The sequence below is a fragment of the Heterodontus francisci genome, chromosome 3 (assembly GCF_036365525.1).
Source record: "Heterodontus francisci isolate sHetFra1 chromosome 3, sHetFra1.hap1, whole genome shotgun sequence".
NCBI lineage: Eukaryota > Metazoa > Chordata > Chondrichthyes > Heterodontiformes > Heterodontidae > Heterodontus > Heterodontus francisci.
The window spans coordinates 24,472,429-24,494,323 of NC_090373.1; the positions used below are offsets into that span (position 1 = coordinate 24,472,429).

The following is a 21,895-nucleotide window of genomic DNA, read 5'->3' on the forward strand; positions in this document are numbered from 1 at the left end:
TTCCTTACAGTGAGTTACATGCACGCAATGACCCTCAGAAGGGTATGGGTTCAGCCCCACCCCAATCAAGGCTGGTACTAGCGCAGTGCTTAGGATGTGCTGCACTGGCAGAGGTGTTATCTTTCGGATGAAACATTAAACCGTGGCCCCACATGCCTGTTGAGGTGGATGTAAAAGATTTCATGATACTGTTCAAAGAAGAACAAGCGAGTTCTCCTTGTGTCCTCATCAACATTTCCCCCTCAACCAATACCATCTAAAATAGATCAAATAGTCTTATCTTATTTGCTGTTTGTTGGTTCTATCTGTGTAAATTAGCAGCCACGTTGCACTGTAGTATTAATTAATTTGGAACATCCCAAGGACGTGAAAGATTCTATATAAATGCAAGATCTTTTTCCAACCTTGAAACAACATAAATAATTCTGGGATTCTACCAAAATGTCACTGGGAAGGATCCATTCTGAAATGCGCTAAACTTTGAGTGGTTGCAGTAGAATGTAAAAACAAAGAAAGGTTCTCTGGTTGGAAGTGCTGCATCAATGTCTTGGTAAATCAAAACCTCAACAGAAACTAAGTAAAAGCTATGTTAAACCCATATAGAAAGACTAGAACTAATTGTCTAATATGACAATTCTTTGTAAATGTACTGAGAAATCTGCATCCATATACAAAAACACACCTAATGCTTATTTTGTTCGTCACACTTAAGGCAACACAATTTCTGTCACAACTCAGGTGTCACACTTGATATGCAAAGTATATGCATTAAGATGGTAAACAAATTAAATTGAAAACCCTTTCATGTGTCATCATGGCCTCTCTACCAATTTGAGAGGCTTTGCCGGTGGAACTAATGAACAAAAAAAACTGCAAAAGTTACAAGGAAATTAATTCAACTTATCGATGCAACAGTATTATCAGCATTTGAAATTTTTGCAACAATATTGTCTACCTTGAGACCTGGTACTTATGAGAAATCTCTCAACCCGAGTTCATAGTTGTTCCCCAGAAACACCATACACATCAGGTTGTGGGCCATAGGTATTGGGAAGAACAGAAGCTTGAATGTTACGCTATCATGAATGAGATGGATGGCGCCGTTATGGTGGATGTGGTCATAGGCCTCTGAGAGTAACTGATTCAGCCAGAAGCCCCTGGAACACATGTGGGTGACAAGAGAAATCAAGAGGGCTAGGTCTTGCATGGCAGGGGTCCTGGAAGGATGGTCTCAAAGCCAAGTGGGAAGGAGCATTGGGCTTGGTAATTTGAAGGAAGGGACACAGGGCAAAGGATGGGGCTAGAAGGGAGTGAATGGCAAATCTTGCAAAGAATTTAAAATGTCAGAATGTCAGAAAGAGAGGACACAAGTGCATCATTAACTAAAGCAGATTAACTGAAGTGATTCTCGCACAAGCCTGTTAACTGCTGGTGAGGATTAGGGACTTCTTGAACATATTAAATAAAACTCTTATAAATACCTTGAAGGAGGTTTGCATAAAGGTGATGGTTGGTGGGTGAAAGCGGATGATGACTGTGGAGCTGCAAAGATGTTTCTTGTCTCTCTCTCCCTCTGGAGCTTTACAGGCCAGAGCTTCAAGCAGCACCCAAACTGGCTCAGGGCTGGAGCCAAAGTTGGTGAGATAGGTATGGCAGGGACTGGGGGGGGATGTGGAGTGGTGTAGGGATGAAGAGAACAAAGTTGGGGCAAGCAGCAAAAAACAATACAAGCAGAGACTTCAACATGCTGTCTCATGTGTTTATCTGGAATTATTTGTGCAGTGTTGCAGCTGCCCTCTCAGGTGGATGTAAAAGATCCCATGGCACCATTTCAAAGAAGAGCAGAGAGTTCATCCCGGCAACCTTATTTATCACCCAACCAACTGTTAGAACTCAGTTAACCAGGTGGTGAAGGATAGAATAGGGAAGCCTAATCTTATATGATTACAAGCTTTTGTTTACAGAGACACACATTACATATTGTGCAACTCCAACCCAATCTGCTCCTATATATAGAGCACAGGTGAGTCCCCAAATAATACCCTCCATCTGAATACAATTAAATGCCCAATTGATATACAATTAACACCAACATCATTAAAAACAGATGATCTGGTCATTACCACATTGCTATGTGTTTCCTACAACAGTGACTACGCTTCAAAGGTACTTCATCGTCTGTGAAGAGTTTTGGGATGTCCTGAGGTCGTGAAAGGTGCTATAGAAATGTAAATTTTTTTTTTCTTTCCGGAGAGCATGGCCCACATTTAAAGTTCTTTCTTTAAATCCTGTTATATAAGGCATTTTCTCCTGATGGGAAAGTTTCTTTGCACGCTCCAAATTACTGCCTTGCTGTGTTTTTTGAAAAAACATTGAGAAATGGGCATATCAGCCAATCAGTCAGAAGAAATTTCCCAGGAATACATTTGCCTACTATTAATCGCGACAAGGAAATGTGATGTAACACTATTAAATGTATCTTTATTCAAATATAAAACCCCAGTTATACATACCTAATAGGGCCAATCGGATTACCCTGACGAGCTCGTCTTTGTTCTGGAGTCATATAATCCCATTTAAAGACCAGATTCCAGTCAAAACCTGCCAATTAAATAGGTCAGGTCAATAACAAAGCTGCACTGAAAGATAAGTAAATAAATCATACTTTTTAAAAAAAAACAAAATATATATTTCAGTGGAAACTGAAAATGTTACATTTCCAAAGCACCATTTGGGAGCAACTATATCTGTGGTGTTTCTGCAAATTTCAATTAAATCAATTAGAGCAGACTAATTTTCTCTGACGATAGGTCATAAACCTAGAACATTAACGCTGTTTCTCTCTCCACAGATGCTGTCCAACTTGCTGAATGGTTCCAGCATTTTCTGTTTTTATTCTGGATTTCCAGCACCTGCAGTATTTTGCTTTTGATGAATTTTCTCTTCATCAAATTATTCAGTACAAGTTTTTCATTTATTTGTGTAGCATTCTGCACATTTATTGTCAGTAAATGCTTAGAGAGTGCTTATTAAATTCTGTGTTGAAGAAAGTTAGACAAGGTTCCCCTTCTGTTTAGTGTATAGAACGTGCCATCATCAGTGGTTGATTTTGGTTGGAGCTCCTAGAACTAATCCACACCTATTCCCTGGTGGTGTGTTTTGGACAGTTTATGGTTGCTCTTTCATTGACCTGAGCTCATTCAATCTCTGCTGCCTGTATCCTAACTCACATGAAGTCCCATTCACCCATCATCCCTGTGCTTGCTGACCTACATTGGTTCCAGGTCAGCAAAGCCTCAATCTTAAAAATCCCATCCTTGTGCTTAAATCCTTCCATGGCCTCACCCTCCCTACCTCTGTAACCTCATTCAGCCCTACAACCCTCTCTAAGATCTCTGTGCTCCTCCAATTCTGGCCTCTTGTGTTTCCTTGAATTTCATCGCTCTACCATTGGCAGTCGTGACTTCAGCTGCTTAGGCCCAAAGGTCTGGAATGTCCTCCCTAAAACTCTCCAGCTCTACTCTCCTCCTTTAAGATGTTTTTTAAAACATATTTCTTTGCCCAAGCTTTTGGTCATCTTTCCTAATAGCTCCTTATGCGGATTGGTCACTTTTTGTCTGAGTGTGCTCCTATGCAGGACCTTGGGACATTTTGCTATGTAAAAGACACTATATAAATGCAAGTTGCTGTTGTACAGCATCCACACACACAGCTGTGTACATTACCGAGTCATTCAAATCAGAGGATATGAACAAGCTACCACAGGCGTCAGTCTTAAAACCCTTTCGTCATTCTAATGACTTGGACAAGGGTGGAATAAGCAAAATCTTCAGGTTTGCTTTGGATATCAAAATAAGAAGCAGGGCAAATAGTATACAATGCAATCAAACTCTGAAATATTTATATCATATTGGCAACTGGAGCATTGGAAAAGGGGGTCAGTACACCAATCAGGACAGAATACTAGTGAATAACCTATAAATATAAAGATATTTATATATCTGACCACCGCAAAGTCCTTGTCGAGACGAAGTCCCGCCTTCACATTGAGGATACTATCCATCGTGTTGTGTGGCACTATCACAGTGCTAAATGGGATAGATTTCAAACAGATCTAGCAATGCAAAACTGGGCATCCATGAGGCGCTGTGCGCCATCAGCAGCAACAGAATTGTATGCAAACACAAGCTGTGACTTCATGACCCGGTATGTCCCCCACTCTACCATAACCATCAAGCCAGGAGACTAACCCTGGTCCAATGAAGAGTGCAGGAGGGCATGCCAGGAGCAGCACCAGGCATACCTCAAAATGAGGTGTCAACCTGGTGTAGCTACTACTTGCGTGCCAAACTGCATAAGCAGCATGCCACAGACAGAGCTAAGCGATCCCATAACCAACGGATCAGATCTAAGCTCTGCAGTCCTGTTACATCCAGCCATGAATGGTGATGGACAATTAAGCAACTAATTGGAGGAGGTGGCTCCACAAATATCCCCATCCTCAATGAGGGGGGAGCCCAGCACATCAGTGCGAAAGATAAGGCAGAAGCATTTGCAACAATCTTCAGCCAGAAGTGCCGAGTTGATGATCCATCTCGGCCTCCTCCTGAAGTCCCCAGCATCACAGATGCCAGACTTCTCCCAATTCGATTCACTCCGCGTGATATCAAGAAACGACTCAAGGCACTGGATACTGCAAAGGCTATGGGCCCTGACAATATTCTGGCAATAGCACTGAAGACCTGTGCTCCAGAACATGCTGTGCCCATAACCAAGCTGTTCCAGTACAGCTACAACACTGGCATCTACCCTGCAATGTGGAAAATTGCCCAGGTATGTCCTGTACACAAAAATCAGGACAAGTCCAACCCGGCCAATTACTGCCCCATCAGTCTACTCTCAATCATCAGTACAGTGATGAAAGGTGTCATCGACAGTGCCATCAAGCAGAACTTGCTTCGCAATAACCTGCTCAGAGACCCTCAGTTTGGGTTCCGTCAGGGCCACTCAGCTCCTGACCTTATCACAGCCTTGGCTCAAATATGGACAAAAGAGCTGAACTCAAGAGGTGAGGTGAGAGTGACTGCCCTTGACATCAAGGCAGCATTTGACCAAGTATGGCATCAAGGAGCCCTAGCAAAACTGAAGTCAAGGGAATCAGGGGGAAAACTCTTCGCTGGTTGGAGTCATACCTAGCACAAAGGAAGATGACTGTGGTTGTTGGAAGTCAATCATCTGAGCTCCAGGACATCACTGCGGGAGTTCCTCAGGGAGTGTCCTAGGCCCAACCATCTTCAGCTGCTTCATCAATAACCTTCCTTCAATCATAAGGTCAGAAGTGGGGATGTTCGCTGATGATTGCACAATGTTCAGCACCATTCGCGACTCCTCAAATACTGAAGCAGTCTGTGTAGAAATGCAGCAAGACCTGGACAATATCCAGGCTTGGGCTGATAAGTGGCAAGTAACATTCGTGCCACACAAGTGCCAGGCAATGACCATCTCCAACAAGAGAGAATCGAACCATTTCCCCTTGACATTCAATGGTATTACCATCGCTGAATCCCCACTATCAACATCCTAGGGGCTACCACTGACCAGAAACTGAACTGGAGTAGCCATATAAATACCGTGGCTACAAGAGCAGGTCAGAGGCTAGGAATCCTGCAGCGAGTAACTCATCTCTTGACTCCCCAAAGCCTGTCCACCATCTACAAGGCACAAGTCAGGAGTGTGATGGAATACTCTCCACTTGCCTGGATGGGTGTAGCTCCAACAACACTCAGGAACCTCGACACCATCCAGGACAAAGCAGCCCACTTGATTGGCACCCCATCCACAAACATTCACTCCCTCCACCATCGGCGCACAGTGGCAGCAGTGTGTACCATCTACAAGATGCACTGCAGCAACACATCAAGGCTCCTTAGACAGCACCTTCCTAACCCGCGACCTCTACCAACTAGAAGGATAAGGGCAGCAAATGCATGGGAATACCACCACCTACAAGTCCCCCTCCAAGTCACACACCATCCTGACTTGGAAATATATCGCCGTTCTTTCACTGTCGCTGGGTCAAAATCCTGGAACTCCCTTCTTAACAGCACTGTGGGTGTACCTATCTCACATGGACTCCACAATAAATTCAACAAGGGAATCAGGAAATACTTCTTTGTTCAGAATGGTGAGTGTGTGGCGTGGTTGAAGCAAATAGCGTAGCTGCATTTAAGGGGAAGCTAGATAAATACATGAGGGAGAAAGAAATAAGAGGATATGTTGATAGGGTTAGATGAAGTAGGGTAGGAGGTGGCTCTGGTGGAGCATGAACACCAGCATTGACCCTTTAGATCAAGCGGCCTGTTTCTGTGCTGGAAGCTCAATACCACATTGTTCAGCTGCAGTAGAACGGACTGGTATATAAATTGTGTAAAGCACTTTGTGACATCCTGAGGTTGTGAAAGGTGCTATTTAATACAAGTTCTTTCTTTTTTTCAATGGTGAGCCTAAGAGGCTCAAGGAGATAGGTTGTGCTATGAGATTTTTTAAAAAATGAAGGGAAATTATCTCAGGTTGTTTGAGACAGAGCGCTATGGGAGAATTAAGGAGCAGCACTATAAAGATGAAAAGTCAGAATTAAGTTGGATAGAATTCTTTTCACAGATTTGTGGAAGGGATTACCATAATGTTCAGTACATATAAAACACTGCAGTGCTTCAAAGGAGCTGGACGACTTCCAGAGAGTGGAGCAGATTTTGTGTTACTGATGGTGAAATTAAGTGTAGTTATGATTATCAATGAGCAACTATGGTCTGCTGGAGCTTGCTTGATTTCCAACTTTTGCCCTAAAGTGGCCCCTCCATCCAATGATTCACGATGTGTATGGGCTGTACCATGTTTGGATGGGACAGACTAGACAGCCTAGATGGTCTCTCCTTGCCCTTTTTTTGGTTACAGTTTTCTTGTTTCTAATTCTCGATTTAACAGCTGCTTTCAAAACACCAGCCATCCTCATATAACAACTTCCTCTTAAAATATCAGCCCTTCATCCTCTTCTATCCTCACTGTTCCTGTTTTTCATTTACTTACTCTACAGCAGTGTTGTCCAATACATTAGCCACTTGTCACATCTGGCTAATTGGGAATTCAGACACTGCTAATTACATTTCTGGTTAGTAAATTAAAATTAAGTAATAGACACAGTTGGTGGACACATGATCTTAATACTCATATTCACACGGTACGTGTTGTTGATACTATTACTCACACCATTTTATCAAACATACAAAAGCAGATTGTGTTTTTTGATAATTGTGAGTGCTTTATTGCCTTAGCTACTGAATGTGGTAATGTTTGATCAGTAAATATACACATATGAAGTAAATTTACCTGTATTGCACGAGTGAATAAGGCTTTTTCCAGTAAAATTAGTACATGTGGTAAAAACGGTCCCATCCCATCAGTTTTATGCCCATCTGTCGATTAGGCACTTTATTTCCTTCTGGCTTCAAAATTGAGGTTAATAATTTCAGCCTGTATCCACCGCTTCCATTTTCACGGTTAGCAGGTGCTGGTAATGGTTCTGCTGTCACCACTTACACCTCATCTAGACCACCCCTTTTTTCTTTACTTGTCCCCTTACCACTCCTCTTTTGCTTTGACCCCTCATCCCTACTGTCATTTAAGCACTTCTGCCCCCCACCCCATCAGACTTGCTTTTTCATCCCACCCTTCCCTTTCCCTAGCTCTGTACTTGCTCAAAAACTATTAAAACTCTAATTTCTTGCAGTTCTGACGAACAGTCATCAACCTGAAACATTAACTTTGCTTCTCTATCTGCAGATGCTGCCTGACCTGCTGTGTACTTCCAAAATTTGTGTTATTACTTTAAAAGGATAAGGTTGTCCTATTGTTCCAAAACTGTTGTGAAAATACAAGTGGGTATTAAGAGGCAATATTGTTTGCTTGGTATATGACTTGGTATAAGTCAGATCGTCAACATTGTACGTACCGCCTTTTAGATCAGCAGATGCCCCAACGTACTGGAAGTTGTCCATGTTGATTACATCAATTATTGGAGAAACAACTCTAGTTTTGTCCTGTAAAGTGAAAACAAAATACAAAAAAAAAATTGCCAATATTATTTTACTAGCCCGGAAGAAATGATTAAAAGAAACACTTGCAGTGCATTTCACAACCTCAGGACATCCTAAAGAGCTTCACAGCCAATGAAGTAGTTTTGAAGTGGAGTCACTATTGTAATGCAGGAAAGACAGCAGCCAAATTGCGCACAGCAAGCTCCCTCAAACATCAATGAGATTGTAACCAGAGCATCTAGGTTGAATGTCTTAGAGAAAACAAACGACTGTGGTCTTCAATCGTAAGAACAGACAACACACCTTCCACATGACAGCAAAATTCGATTAAGACCAAATACTGCAGAGGAATCTAACTGATAGCAGTGACCAAAGATTTTGTTTCTGGGTGTCATGATATGTATAATCAGAAAATTTAAGTTTACCTACATGATCAAACATGTTATAGAAATAAAGCACAGTGATTTACAAGTATTTGTGGGTATTGTCATGGTCCTGTAGTTTTTTTCCCCCAGAATATGCGGTTTGCCTTTAAGGCTTGCAAAGGATCAGTACTGCTTTAAGAACCAGCAAGCCTCAGGGGTTATAGGAAGGTGCATTTTCGTTACCATAGATACAGCCACTGGGAGTGAGTCTTAAGCGATACATGTTACAATTCAATTTTGAACTGACTTTTTAGTTGAAGACAGTTTGTTCTAACAGAACACAGACACAGAGGACACACAGACAGACAGCTGTGGTGTTTAGCACATGAAAAAAGAGCTCTCAACCATTTAAACTGAAGTAATAGGATTTTAGTCTGTTTATTATTATCTCTCAAAATTCTAAAAAAGTCAAGCCAAAAACAGAGATCTCTGGTCATCTGAACTGAAGGAAGGGAAGTTAGACTGTGACAATCTTTTATGCCTCAAAAAACTCTAGTCAGATTGATTCTATTGAAAGTGTTTGCAAGTCATTAATTGTTGAAATTTGCCTGAGAAGGAAAGCATCACCTACTGCTGGAGTTAGACTACGGGCTGTTCTATTGTGGAAGAACCTTTTTTTTCTGCATCGGACGGCTGAGAGGACTTCAAGCAACTTTGGACTGTAAATTTGCAAGGACTCTAGTTTTTTCTATTTTAAATGTTGTTTATATCTTCACAGGGTTTAAGAATTTAGTTCTTCTAATTAAAGAGTTAATTTGTTGATTTAAAGACACCTGTTTTGGTTAGCCTCATTCGGGGGGGGGGGGGGGGGGGTTAATAGATGGTACAATTTGGCTGGGAGTTTCTTTAGTTTGGAAAGTTTTAAATGATATTTTAGGCAATCTGTGGAGCGATGGGATTGAATTAACAGTGTGTTTCTCCCACCACAATCAGAATCATATATTTTGATTGGGGGCTTTGACTGGAGCGGTCGGTCGTAACAGTATAACATACTGTTTTTCACAATATCTTCTGTTTAGGCAAGGAACAACAACAGTAACTTGTATTTATATAGTGCCTTTAGTAAAACATCCCAAAGAGCTTCATAACAACATTATCAGACAGAGATAGCGAGGGGCAAGGTCATGGAAGGATTTAAACACAGGATTGGGAATTTTAAAATCGAGCCATATCCAGACCTGGAGCACAGGACTCAGTGCAACCAATGGAGTTTGCAGGTTGTATAAAGACATTTCATTGTTCATGTCCCCAAATTTGTTTATGAGCACCAGTTGTTTTTTCCATATTACAGCATGCTCTTGCTCCTTACTGTTGTATTTTACTAATGACACAATAGATAATAGAGTAGTGGAGAGCCATATACAGTCAGAGGGAGTCTGAAAAAGACAGACACCTGACAGACAGGAGCTGAGAGAACACAAATGGGCAGAAATAGAAGCTTGAGACAAAGACAGACTGAACATTAAAACAAAAGCAATATACTGGGATGCTGGGAAACTGAAATAGAAACTCAGCAGGGCAGGCAGCATAGGGGAGACAGAAATAGAGTCAATGTTTCAGGTTGGTGGCCTTTTGTCAGAATTGGAAGAGGTTAGAGATTTAACTGTTTACAAGCAAGTACAGAGGCAGGGAAAAGGAGGGCTGAGGAACAAAAGGGAAGGTCTGTGATCATGGCTCAGGAATAAGGGGGAGAACGTGGGTAGACTCCAGGGATGCAGACCATACCACTGATCATGCACTGATAGGGGATCACTAGCCCACACCACCTCCCAGTAGCTCTGGTGCAGAGACTGAACATTACAGTTTGAAATGACATAAAAAGGCCACCAAACTTGCTCCTTCCACAAGTCAACTACAATTTTTCCTTTTACCGTCTCAGCCCAAGTTATTTATTCCCTTGAAAAACCCACAGGTTTTCCTCCAAGCTCTCAAGATTGCAAAAGGCAACAAACATCATTTCTCCATTTGGCGAGCTATTTTCCACAGGTGAGGTTTTCCATAGTCCCAACATCACCGGAACCAATATGCGTCATGGAGTATTTGCTTATCTCCATCCGTGTCTATATAACCCTATCTAATCAGATTATTTACTCAGCTTTGTAAGAAATGCAAAAAATCAACAGAGCATGAGTTATTATTGTTAGTTTGTTCCATTATTGTGCACATGTGCAAAAGAGTAAGCGAGAACAAAAATAGAGCATCAGAAATGCAAGAATACAAAAGAGTGTGAATGTGCGAGCAAGAGTGAAAAAGACACAAACAGATCGAGAAGACAGACAGAAATGTGAATGGAAGGAGATTTCTAATCTGCTTGCAGTTCGTATTGTCCTGGTGACCTCTGGCTCCGAGCTCACACAAGGTAAATGAAATCCACATTTTTCATGATTCAACATTAGGTAAGGTCTGTATTATACATATTTTATGATTATGAATAGAATGCACATTAAAAATTGCCTTCCATCTTTGGAAAGGTTCTTTAGACTTTATGGCAGAAGGCAACTAAAATCTGATCCTATTCAAATATCCACAGTTTCTATCCCCCACCAGGATGGTTTAAGGGCTCTCCGCTTCTTCCTGGAACAGAGGCCCAACCAGTCCCCATCCACCACCACCCTCCTCCGCCTGGCTGAACTTGTTCTCGCATTGAACAACTTCTCCTTCAACTCCACTCACTTCCTTCAAGTAAAAGGTGTCGCTATGGGTACCCGCATGGGTCCTAGTTATGCCTGTCTTTTTGTGGGATATGTCGAGCATTCTTTGTTCCAGTCCTACTCAGGCCCCCTCCCCCAACTCTTTTTCTGGTACATTGATGACTGTATCGGTGCCGTTTCCTGCTCCCGCCCCCAACTAGAAAACTTTATCAACTTCCAATTTCCACCCTTCTCTCACCTTTACATGGTCCATCTCTGACACTTCCCTTCCTCGACTTCTCTGTCTCCAGCTCTGGGGATAGGTTGTCTACCAATATCCATTATAAGCCCACCGACTCCCACAGCTACCTCGACTACACTTCTTCACACCCTACCTCCTGTAAGGACTCCATTCCATTCTCCCAGTTTCTCCGTCTCCGACGCATCTGCTCTGATGATGCTACCTTCCATGACGGTGCTTCTGATATGACCTCCTTTTTCCTCAACCGAGGATTTCCCCCCCACTGTGGTTGACAGGGCCCTCAACCGTGTCCGACCCATTCCCCGCACCTCTACTCTCACCCCTTCCCCTCCCTCCCAGAACCGTGACAGGGTTCCCCTTGTCCTCACTTTTCATCCCACCAGCCTCCATATCCAAAGGATCATCCTCCGCCATTTTCGCCACCTCCAGCGTGATGCCACTACCAGTCGCATCTTCCCCTCCCTTCCCCTGTCAGCATTCCGTAGGGATCGTTCCCTCCGCGACACCCTGGTCCACTCCTCCATTACCCCCACCACCTCGTCCCCGTCCCAGGGCACCTTCCCCTGCAATCGCAGGAGGTGTAATACCTGCCCATTTACCTCCTCTCTATCCCAGGCCCCAAACACTCCTTTCAGGTGAAGCAGCGATTTACTTGTACTTCTTTCAATGTAGTATACTGTATTCGCTGCTCACAGTGTGGTCTCCTCTACATTGGGGAGACCAAGCGCAGACTGGGTGACCGCTTTGCGGAACATCTCCGCTCAGTCCGCAAGCAGGACCCTGAGCTTCCGGTTGCTTGCCATTTCAACACTCCCCCATGCTCTCATGCTCACATCTCTGTCCTGGGATTGCTGCAGTGTTCCAGTGAACATCAACGCAAGCTCGAGGAACAGCATCTCATCTACCGATTAGGCACACTACAGCCTGCCGGACTGAACATTGAGTTCAATAATTTCAGAGCATGACAGCCCCCCATTTTACTTTCACTTTTAGTTATTTTTTCTTCCTTTTTTTTTTAAAAAAACATTCTTTTTTACATTTTTTACAATCTATTTTTTGCATTTATTTCATTTCATCTTTCTTTGTTCAGTTTGCTTACCCACTGTTTTTTTTCAGGTTTGCACTTGCTGCTGTTCAATATTCAGTGTATTTACACCTAATCTGTACTAATGCTTTGTCTTTCAACACATTATTAACATATTGTTTGCCTTTGCTCCGTGACCTTTTGGTCAGCTATGTGGCCTGGTCCAATCTAGACCTCCTTTGTTATCTCTTGCCCCACCCCCACCTCACTTGCTTATAACCTGTGATTTTTCTAATATTTGTCAGTTCCGAAGAAGGGTCACTGACCTGAAACGTTAACTCTGCTTCTCTTTCCACAGATGCTGCCAGACCTGCTGAGTGATTCCAGCATTTCTTGTTTTTATTTCAGATTTCCAGCATCCGCAGTATTTTGCTTTTATCCACAGTTTCTATGATTGATTAGCAGCTATTCTGACACCAGATAGCTTATAGAAACATAGAAAATAGGAGTAGGCCATTCGGCCCTTCAAGCCTGCTCCGCCATTCATTATGATCATGGCTGATCATCCAACTCAGTAACCTGTTCCCACTTTTGCCCCATACCTTTTGGTCCCTTTAGACCCAAGAGCTAAATCTAACTCCTTCTTGAAAACATACAATGTTTTGGCCTCAACTGCTTTCTGTGGTAGTGAATTCCACAGACTCACCACTCTCTGGGTGAAGAAGTTTCTCCTCATCTCAGTCCTGAAAGGTTTACCCCCTATCCTTAGACTATGACCCCTGGTTCTGGACTCCCCCACCATCGGGAACATCCTTCCTTCATCTACCCTGTCAAGTCCTGTTAGGATTTTATAGGTTTCTATGAGATCCCCCCTCACTCTTCTGAACTCCAGCAAATATAATCCTAACCGACTCAATCTCTCCTCATACGTCAGTCCCACCATCCCAGGAATCAGTCTGGTAAACCTTCGCTGTCCTCCCTCTATAGCAAGAGCATCCTTCCTCAGGTAAGGAAACCAAAACTGCACACAATATTCCAGATGTGGCCTCACCAAGGCCCTGTATAATTGCAGCAAGACATCCCTGCTCTTGTACTAGAATCCTCTCGCTATGAAGGCCAACATACCATTTGCCTTTTTTACCGCCTGTTGGACCTGCATGCTTACTTTCAGAGACTGGTGTACGAGAACACCCACGTCTCGCTGTATATTCCCCTCTCTGTTTATAGACGTTCAGATAATAATCTGCCTTCCTGTTTTTGCTACCAAAGTGGATAACCTCACATTTAACCACATTATACTGCATCTGCCATGCATTAGCCCACTCACTCAACTTGTCCAAATCACCCTGAAGCCTCTCTGCATCCTCTTCACAACTCCCCTCCCACCCAGTTTTGTGTCATCTGCAAATTTGGAGATATTACATTTAGTTCCCTCATCTAAATCATTAATATATATTGTGAATAGCTGGGGTCCTAGCACCGATGCCTGCGGTACCCCACTAGTCATTGCCTGCCATTCCGAAAAAGACCCATTTATCCCTACTCTTTAGAACATAGAACAGTACAGCACAGTACAGGCCCTTCGGCCCACGATGTTGTGCCGAACCTTTAACCTACTCTACGATCAAACTAACTACCTACCCTTCATTCTACTATCATCCATGTACCTATCCAAGAGTCGCTTAAATGTCCCTAATGTATCTACTTCTACTACCACCGCTGGCAGCGCATTCCACGCACCCACCACTCTCTGTGTAAAGAACCTACCTCTGACATCTCCCCGAAACCTTCCTCCAATCATCTTAAAATTATGTCCCCTGGTGATAGCCCTTTCCACCCTGGGAAAAAGTCTCTGGCTATCCACTCTATCTATGCCTCTCATCATCTTGTACACCTCTATCAAGTCACCTCTCATCCTTCTTCACTCCAATGAGAAAAGCCCTAGCTCCCTCAATCTTTCTTCGTAAGACATGCCCTCCAGTCCAGGCAGCATCCTGGTAAATCTCCTCTGCACCCTCTCGAAAGCTTCCACATCATTCCTATAATGAGGCGACCAGAACTGAACACAATATTCCAAGTGTGGTCGAACCAGGGCCTTATAGAGCTGCAGCATAACCTCGCAGCTCTTAAACTCAATCCCCCTGTTAATGAAAGCCAACACCCCATACGCCTTCTTAACAACCCAATCAACTTGGGTGGCAACTTTGAGCGATCTATGGACATGGACCCCAAGATCCCTCTGTTACTCCACACTACCACACTATATAAAAGGTACGGGTATATACTCCCCACCAATTCCATTAACTAAAACTTTAGTGCTTATGGCGCTCCTGGTGGAAACATATCGATCCCCAGCAAGAGTGTTTGGGTTGCTCCTGTATCCCTGAGTATAATGATAGGTGTTCCTGCCTCACTTACAGGATACGGATTAACTCTCCACTTTGACAAAAATTCATTATAACTTTCAGGTATCTTATTCTTAACCTCTAAACACACTTCAGTTTTTCCACAAACAGGTCATCTTGGTTCAGAGGGCTGGAAATTGCGAGGTAAACCCATAGGATTTGTTGGGGTACGCAAAGCTAATGCAGAGGAAAAGACTCTGACTGAGAGTATAGCAGACCAGGCTATAGCTTTAATGGCAGCTGTAAAACCAGATACAAAAACTCTTTGTTTCCTGACTGCCAACCAATTTTCTATCCATCGCAATACACTACCCCCAATCCCATGCGCTTTAATTTTACATGCTAATCTCTTATGTGGAACTTTGTCGAAAGCCTTCTGAAAGTCCAAATAAACCACATCCACTGGCTCCCCCTCATCAACTCTACTGGTTATATCCTTGAAGAGTTCTAATAGATTTGTCAAGCATGATTTCCCTTTCGTAAATCCATGCTGACTCTGTCCGATTCTACCACTGCTCTCTCTAAGTGCTCTGCTATAAAATCTTTGATAATGGACTCTAGAATTTTCCCCACTACCGACGTCGGGCTGACTGGTCTATAATTCCCTGCTTTCTCTCTACCTCCCTCTTTAAATAGTACGGTTACATTAGCTACTCTCCAATCTGTAGGAACTGTTCCAGAGTCTATAGAATCTTAGATGACCACCAATGCATCCACTATTTCTAGGGCCACTTCCTTAAGTACTCTGGGATGCAGACCATCAGGCCCTGGGGATTTATCTTGTTCTATACAAAAGCAAAATACTGTGGATGCTGGAAATCTGAAACAACAGAAAATGCTGGAAATACTCAGCAGGTCAGGCAGCATCTGTGGAGAGAGAAACAGAGTTAATGTTTCAGGTCCCTGTGACCCTTGATCAGAACTGGCAATGGTTAGAAATGTAATAAGTTTTGAGCAAGTGAAAGAGGGGAGAGGGGAAAAACAACAAAAGAGAAGGTCTGTTATAGGGTGGAGGGCAGGAGAGCTTAAATGACAAAAGATTTCATGTACAAAGCCAAGTAAAGAAACAAAAGATGTGTCTGGACGAGGGGCAAATGGCAGGAGAGCAGCTGTCCAAACATAAAGTAAAGGGATTAAGAAAGAAACGGGGGGAAGGGGGGAACAAAAACTAAACAGCAAAAAATAAAAGCAAAAAAAAATCTGGGGGCAGAGATCATGATCTAAAATTATTGAACTCAATGTTGAGTCTGGAAGGCTGGAAAGTGCCCAGCTGAAAGATGAGATGCTGTTCCTTGAGCCTGCGTTAAGCTTCATTGGAACACTGTAGTAGGCCAAGGACAGAAAGGTCAGAGTGGGAGCAAGGTGGAGAATTGAAATGACAAGTGACAGGCTCCACAAAGCAGTCATCCAGTCTGCATTTAGTCTCCCCAACGTAGAGCAGACCACATTGTGAGCAGTGAATACAGTATACTAAAATGAAAGTAGTACAAGTAAATTGCTTGTTTCATTTGGAAGGGGTTTTTGGGGCCCTGGATGGCAAGAAGGAAGGAGGTAAAAAGGGGGTTGTTGCATCTCCTGCGCTTGCACGGAAAAGGTGCCATAGGAAAGGGGAGAGGTGTTGGAAGTGACTGAGGAGTGCACTAGAGTGTTGCGGAAGGAAAGATCCAGAGCAGAAGTACATGAAATAGATCGGACACAGTTGAGGGCCCTGTCAACTACGGTGGAAGGAGAAATCCTCAGTTGAGGAGAAAGGAAAACATATCAGAAGCGCTAATAATGGAAGGTTGCATCATCCAAACAGATGCAACAGAGACAGAGAAATTGGGAAAATGTAATAGAATCCTTGTTAGCTGTTTTATAGACAGCCATACCTTGCTTTAAGGAGATAACTGAAGTGGTGATATTGGGCAACTTTAATTACCCAAATATCAATTGGGGTAATTTTAGAGTAAAGGGAAATGTGAATAAGTGTGAAGTTATCCACTTTGGTAGAAAAAACAGAAAGACAGAGAATTTCCTAAATGGAGAGAGGGTGGGAAGTGTTGATGTCCAAAGGGACCTAGGTGTCCTTGTTCTATGAGTCACTAAAAGCTAGCATGCAGGTGCAGCATGTTGACCTTCATCGCAAGGTGATTTGAGTACAGAAGTAAAAATGTCTTGCTGCGATTGTATAGAGCCTTGGTGAGACCACACCTGGAGTCTTGTGTACTGTTTTGGTCTCCTTATCTAAAGAAGGATATACTTGCTGTAGAGGGAGTGCAATGGAGCTTCATCAGACTAATCCCTGGGATAGCGGGATTGTCTAATTAGGACAGATTGAGGAAACTGGGCCTGTATTCTCTAGAGTCTCGAAGAATGAGGGGTGATCTCATTAAAACTTACAAAACTCTACAGGGTGTGACAGGGTAGATGTGAATTGGATGTTTCCTGTGGCTGCTGAGTCTAGAACCAAGGGACATAGTCTTAAATGGCCTGTTCCTTATTCTGAGACTGAGATGAGAAGGAATTTCTTCGCTCAAAGGGTGGTGAATCTTTGGAATTCTCTAACCCAGAGGCCTGTGGAAGCTCAATCACTGAGCATGTTCAAGACAGAAATTGATAGATATCTGGATACTAATGACATCAAGGGATATGGGGATAGTGCAGGAAAGTGACATTGAGGTAGATGATCAGCCATGATCTAACTGAATGGCAGAGCAGGCTCAATGGGCTGAATGGTTTACTTCTGCTCCTATGTTCCTATGGAAAGGAGGGGGAGGAACCTCTGGATTGTGTTCAGAAGAACTTCCTTGATCAGCTTGTTCTCAGCCCAACTAGAAAGGAGGCATTGCTGGATCTGGTGCTAGGAAATGAGGTGGGCCAAGTGTCTGTAGGGGAGTACTTGGGTAAGAACAATCATTGTATCATAAGGTTTAGACTTGTAATGCAGAAAAGCAAGGTACGATATAAAGTAGAACGGCTAGATAAGAAGAGGTGATGTTCCCATGCATCTGCTGCTCTTGTCCTTCGAGGTGGTAGAGGTCGCGGGTTTGGAAGGTGCTGTCTAAGGAGCCTTGGTGCGTTGCTGCAGTGCATCTTGTAGATGGTACACACTGCTGCCACTGTGCATTGGTGGTGGAGGGAGTAAATGTTTGTGGATGGTGCGCCAATCAAGCGGGCTGCTTTGTCCTGGATGGTGTTGAGCTTCTTGAGTGTTGTTGGAGCTGCACCCATCCAGGCAAGTGGAGAGTATTCCATCACACTCCTGACTTGTGCCTTGTAGATGGTGGACAGGCTTTGGAGAGCCATGTCCCCAGATCAATTTGTGGGTCTCTGGGTTACTAGTCCAGTGATAATACCACTAGGCCACCGCCTCCCCTATATCCTTACAGGCATAGGGCAAGGCTAGAATACTTAATGAGTATTTTGTATCGGTGTTTATTAAGTAAGACGAATCTGACAAAATATCAGTCGAAGCAGAGAGAGTAGAGGCAATGGATAGGATAAAAGTTGAGAGGGAGGAGATACTGGAAAAGCTGGCTATGTTTAGGGTAGATAAGTCACCTGGTCCAGATGGCTTGCATCCCAGGTTGCTAAAGGAAGTGGGGTGCAGATAGCGGAAGGGCTTGCCATAATCGTCCAATCTTCCCGAGATAGGGGGAGGTGCCAAAGGATTGGAGAGTCGCAAATTTGTCTCCCTTATTCAAGAAAGGATGCAAGGACAGTCCCAACAACTATAGGCCAGTTAGTTTAACAGCAGTGGTGGGTAAGGTTTTGAGAAACAATAATCAGGGGGAAAATAATCAACAGGCACTTGCAGAGGTTTGAGTTAATTAAGGATAGCCATCAGAGCTTTGTAAAAGGCAGATCATGCTTAACTAATCTTACTGAATTTTTTGATGAAGTAATAGAGAAGGTTGAAGTGGGGAATGCAGTGGATGTTGTTTCCATGGATTTTAAGAAAGCGTTTGATAAAGTTCCACACAAAAGGCTGGTTAACAAAATTAAGGCTCATGGGATAGGAGAATCAGTGTTGGCTTGAATAAAAAATTAGCTTGGCTTAAGGACAGAAAGCAGCGAGTCATGGTAAATGGTTGTTTTTCAGACTGGAAGATGGTAGACAGTGGTGTTCCCCAAGGGTCAGCGCTAAGAACACTGCTTTTTTTGATATATCTACTTGGATCTTGGAATACAAAAAGTAGAATTTCAAAATTTGCCGATGATACTGAACTTGGAGGTGTGGCAAACAGTGAGGATGATACAAACCACCTGCAACAGGACATAGATAGGCCAGCAGAATGGGCAGACAAGTGGCTGATGAAATTTAATATTGACAAGTGTGAAGTGATTTTGGCAGGAGGGATAGGATGAGGCAGTATAGACTTAATGGTACAGTTCTCAGGAGTGTGCAGGAACAGAGGGATCTGGGGGTGCATGTGCATTGATCTTTGAAAGCGGCAGGACATATTGAGAGTGGTTAACAAAGCATATGGGATCTTGGGCTTCAAATATAGAGGCATTGAGTGCAAAAGCAAGGAAGTTATGCTGAACTTCTATAAAGCTCTGGTTAGGCCCCAGCTAGAGCAGTGTGTCCATTTCTGGTCACCACACTAAGAACGATGTGAAGGTCCTTGAGATTTACCAGAATGGTTCCAGGGATGGGAGGATTTTAGTTACAAGGTTAGGCTGGAAAAGCTGGGTTTGTTCTCCCTGGAGCAAAGAACTTGAGGGCAGATTTGACAGAGGTGTACAAGATTATGACAGGCTTAGATAAGGAAAAACTGTTCCCATTAGCTGATGGCACAAGGACTAGGGGACACAGATTGAAGGTTTTGGACAAGAGATGCAGAGGAATGGGAGGAGAAAGTTTTTTCACAGCAAGTGGTAATGACCTGAAACTCGCTGCCCATGAGGGTGGTGGAAGCAGAGACAATGATTTCAAAAAGGAAATTGGATGGGCACTTGAAGGAAAAAAAAAGCTTGCAGTGCTGTGGGGATCGAGCGGTGGAGTGGGACTGACTGGATTACTCCGCGGAGAGCTGGCATGGACTCGTTGGGCTGAATAGCCTCTTTCAATGTCTTAAATGACTCTATAATAATTTCTTGAAGACCAATGGATATTTTATTTGTAGACCTGAAGTACACATTACATCACATAGAATTCACAGCAAAGAAACAGGCCATTTGGTCTAACTGGTCCATGCCGGTGTTATTCTCCATTCGAGCCACCTGCCACCATATTTCATCTGACTGTTATCAACATACCCTTCTAGTCTGTTTTCCCTCATGTTCTTATCTACCTAACCTTTAAATACATCTATGCTATTCATCTGCACCACTCCATCTTGCATCTTCCGTATTCTAACCACTCTCTGGGTAATGAAGTTTCTCCTGAATTCTCTATTAGATTTATTAGCAACTATCTTATATTTATGACCTGTAGTTTTGAACTTCCCCACAAGCAGAAACATTTTCTCTACGTCTACCCTATCACCTCCTTCATAATTTTAAGGAACTCTTTTGCTGTATAACTCGATGACTCTATGATTGTTATAACCTCTCAGTTCTGGCAACATACTTTTAAAAATGTAAAATCATTACTGGATATGTGTTAGAAATAGTTAATTTCTTAAACTCCTGTCAACTGAAAAGAATCCATTTGATTTTCAAATGAGTTTGCTACAATTTCAAAATAAGGACTGAAATATAATGATGAAGGAGCAATCTGGAATTCTTCAACCTTCACAATGCCTATTCCCCAAGGTGGCAATAAGGAGCCACCATGGAGTCACACCAACCTTTAATCAAAGCTAAAATGAATAAGAACCATTGAAACGTTGATATTCGCAGCAGAGACAAAGGCCATTTGATACACAGTCTGTGTGCCAGGTTTTTATGGTAGAACAAACTGAAACGAATCCCACTGTCCCACTCTATGCTCACCTTGTATCTTCCTCTGCTTCAACGATTTCTGCATTTTTACTTTGAAAAAAATCCAATGGTCTCTGCATTAAATATTCTTCCAGCCCATCTCCTCATTCTCTCAGTTTTTTTTATTCATTTGTGGGATGTGGGCGTCACTGACTAGGCTAGCATTTATTGCCCATCCTTAATTGCCCTCGAGAAGGTGGTGGTAAGCTGCCTTCTTGAACTGCTGCAGTCCTTGGGGTGTAGGTACACCCACAGTGCTGTTACAAAGGGAATTCCAGGATTTGGACCCAGCGACAGTGAAGGAACAGCGATATAGTTCCAAGTCAGGATGATGTGGGACTTGGAGGGGAACTTGCAGGTGGTATTCCTATGCATCAGCTGTCCTTGTCCTTCTCGGTGGTAGAGATCGCAAGTTTGGAAGACACTGTCAAAAGGAGGCTTGGTGAGTTGCTACAGTGCATCTTATTGATGGTACACACTGCTGCCACTGTGCTCTGGTGGTGGAGGGAGTGAATGTTGAAGGTGGTGGATGGGGTGCTGATCAAGCTGGCTGCTTTGTCCTGGATAGTGTCAAGCTTCTTGAGTCTTGTTGGAGCTGCACCCATCCAGGCAATTGGAGTGTATTCCATCACACTCCTAATTTGTACCTTGTAAATGCTGGACAGGCTTTGGGAAGTCAGAAGGTGAGTTACTCACCGCAGAATCCCCAGCCTCTGTCCTGCTCTTGTGTTTATATGGCTGGTCCAGTTAAGTTTCTGGTTAACAGCAAATCCCAGGATGTTGATGGTAGTATCATTGAATGTCATGGAGGGATGGTTAGAATCTCTCTTATTGGAAATGGTGATTGCCTGGCACTTGTGTGGCGTGAATGTTACTTGCCATTTGTCAACCCAAGCCTGGATGTTGTCCAGGTCATGCTGTATGTGAGCACAAACTGCTTCGGTATGAAGAGTCATGAATGGTACTGAACACTGTGCAATCATCAATGAACATCCTCACTTCTGACCTTATGATGGAGGGAAGGTCATTGATGAAGCAGCTGAAGTTTGCTGGGCCCAGAACACTGCACTGAAGAACATCTGCAGCAATGTCCTGGGGCTTAGATATTTGGTCTCCAAAAACCATAACCATCGTCCTTTGTCCTCC

The 21,895-nt window shown here is 43.2% G+C and overlaps 1 protein-coding gene across 3 annotated transcripts in view; it reads right to left on the reverse strand.

Annotated features, from left to right (window-relative positions):
- galnt2 (UDP-N-acetyl-alpha-D-galactosamine:polypeptide N-acetylgalactosaminyltransferase 2) overlaps window positions 1-21,895 on the reverse strand; it is a 106,622-nt gene that overhangs the window by 24,963 nt on the left and 59,764 nt on the right. For all 3 annotated transcript variants that reach the window (XR_010970819.1, XM_068020198.1, XM_068020199.1), the window contains exons 8-9: window positions 8,009-8,096; window positions 2,514-2,601 (exon numbers count right to left, since the gene is read on the reverse strand). Coding sequence is in view for 2 of the 3 variants with exons in the window: in XM_068020198.1 (XP_067876299.1) it covers window positions 2,514-2,601; window positions 8,009-8,096 (176 nt within the window). In the remaining variant the exon portion in view is untranslated. The remainder of the gene's footprint in view (window positions 1-2,513; window positions 2,602-8,008; window positions 8,097-21,895) is intronic.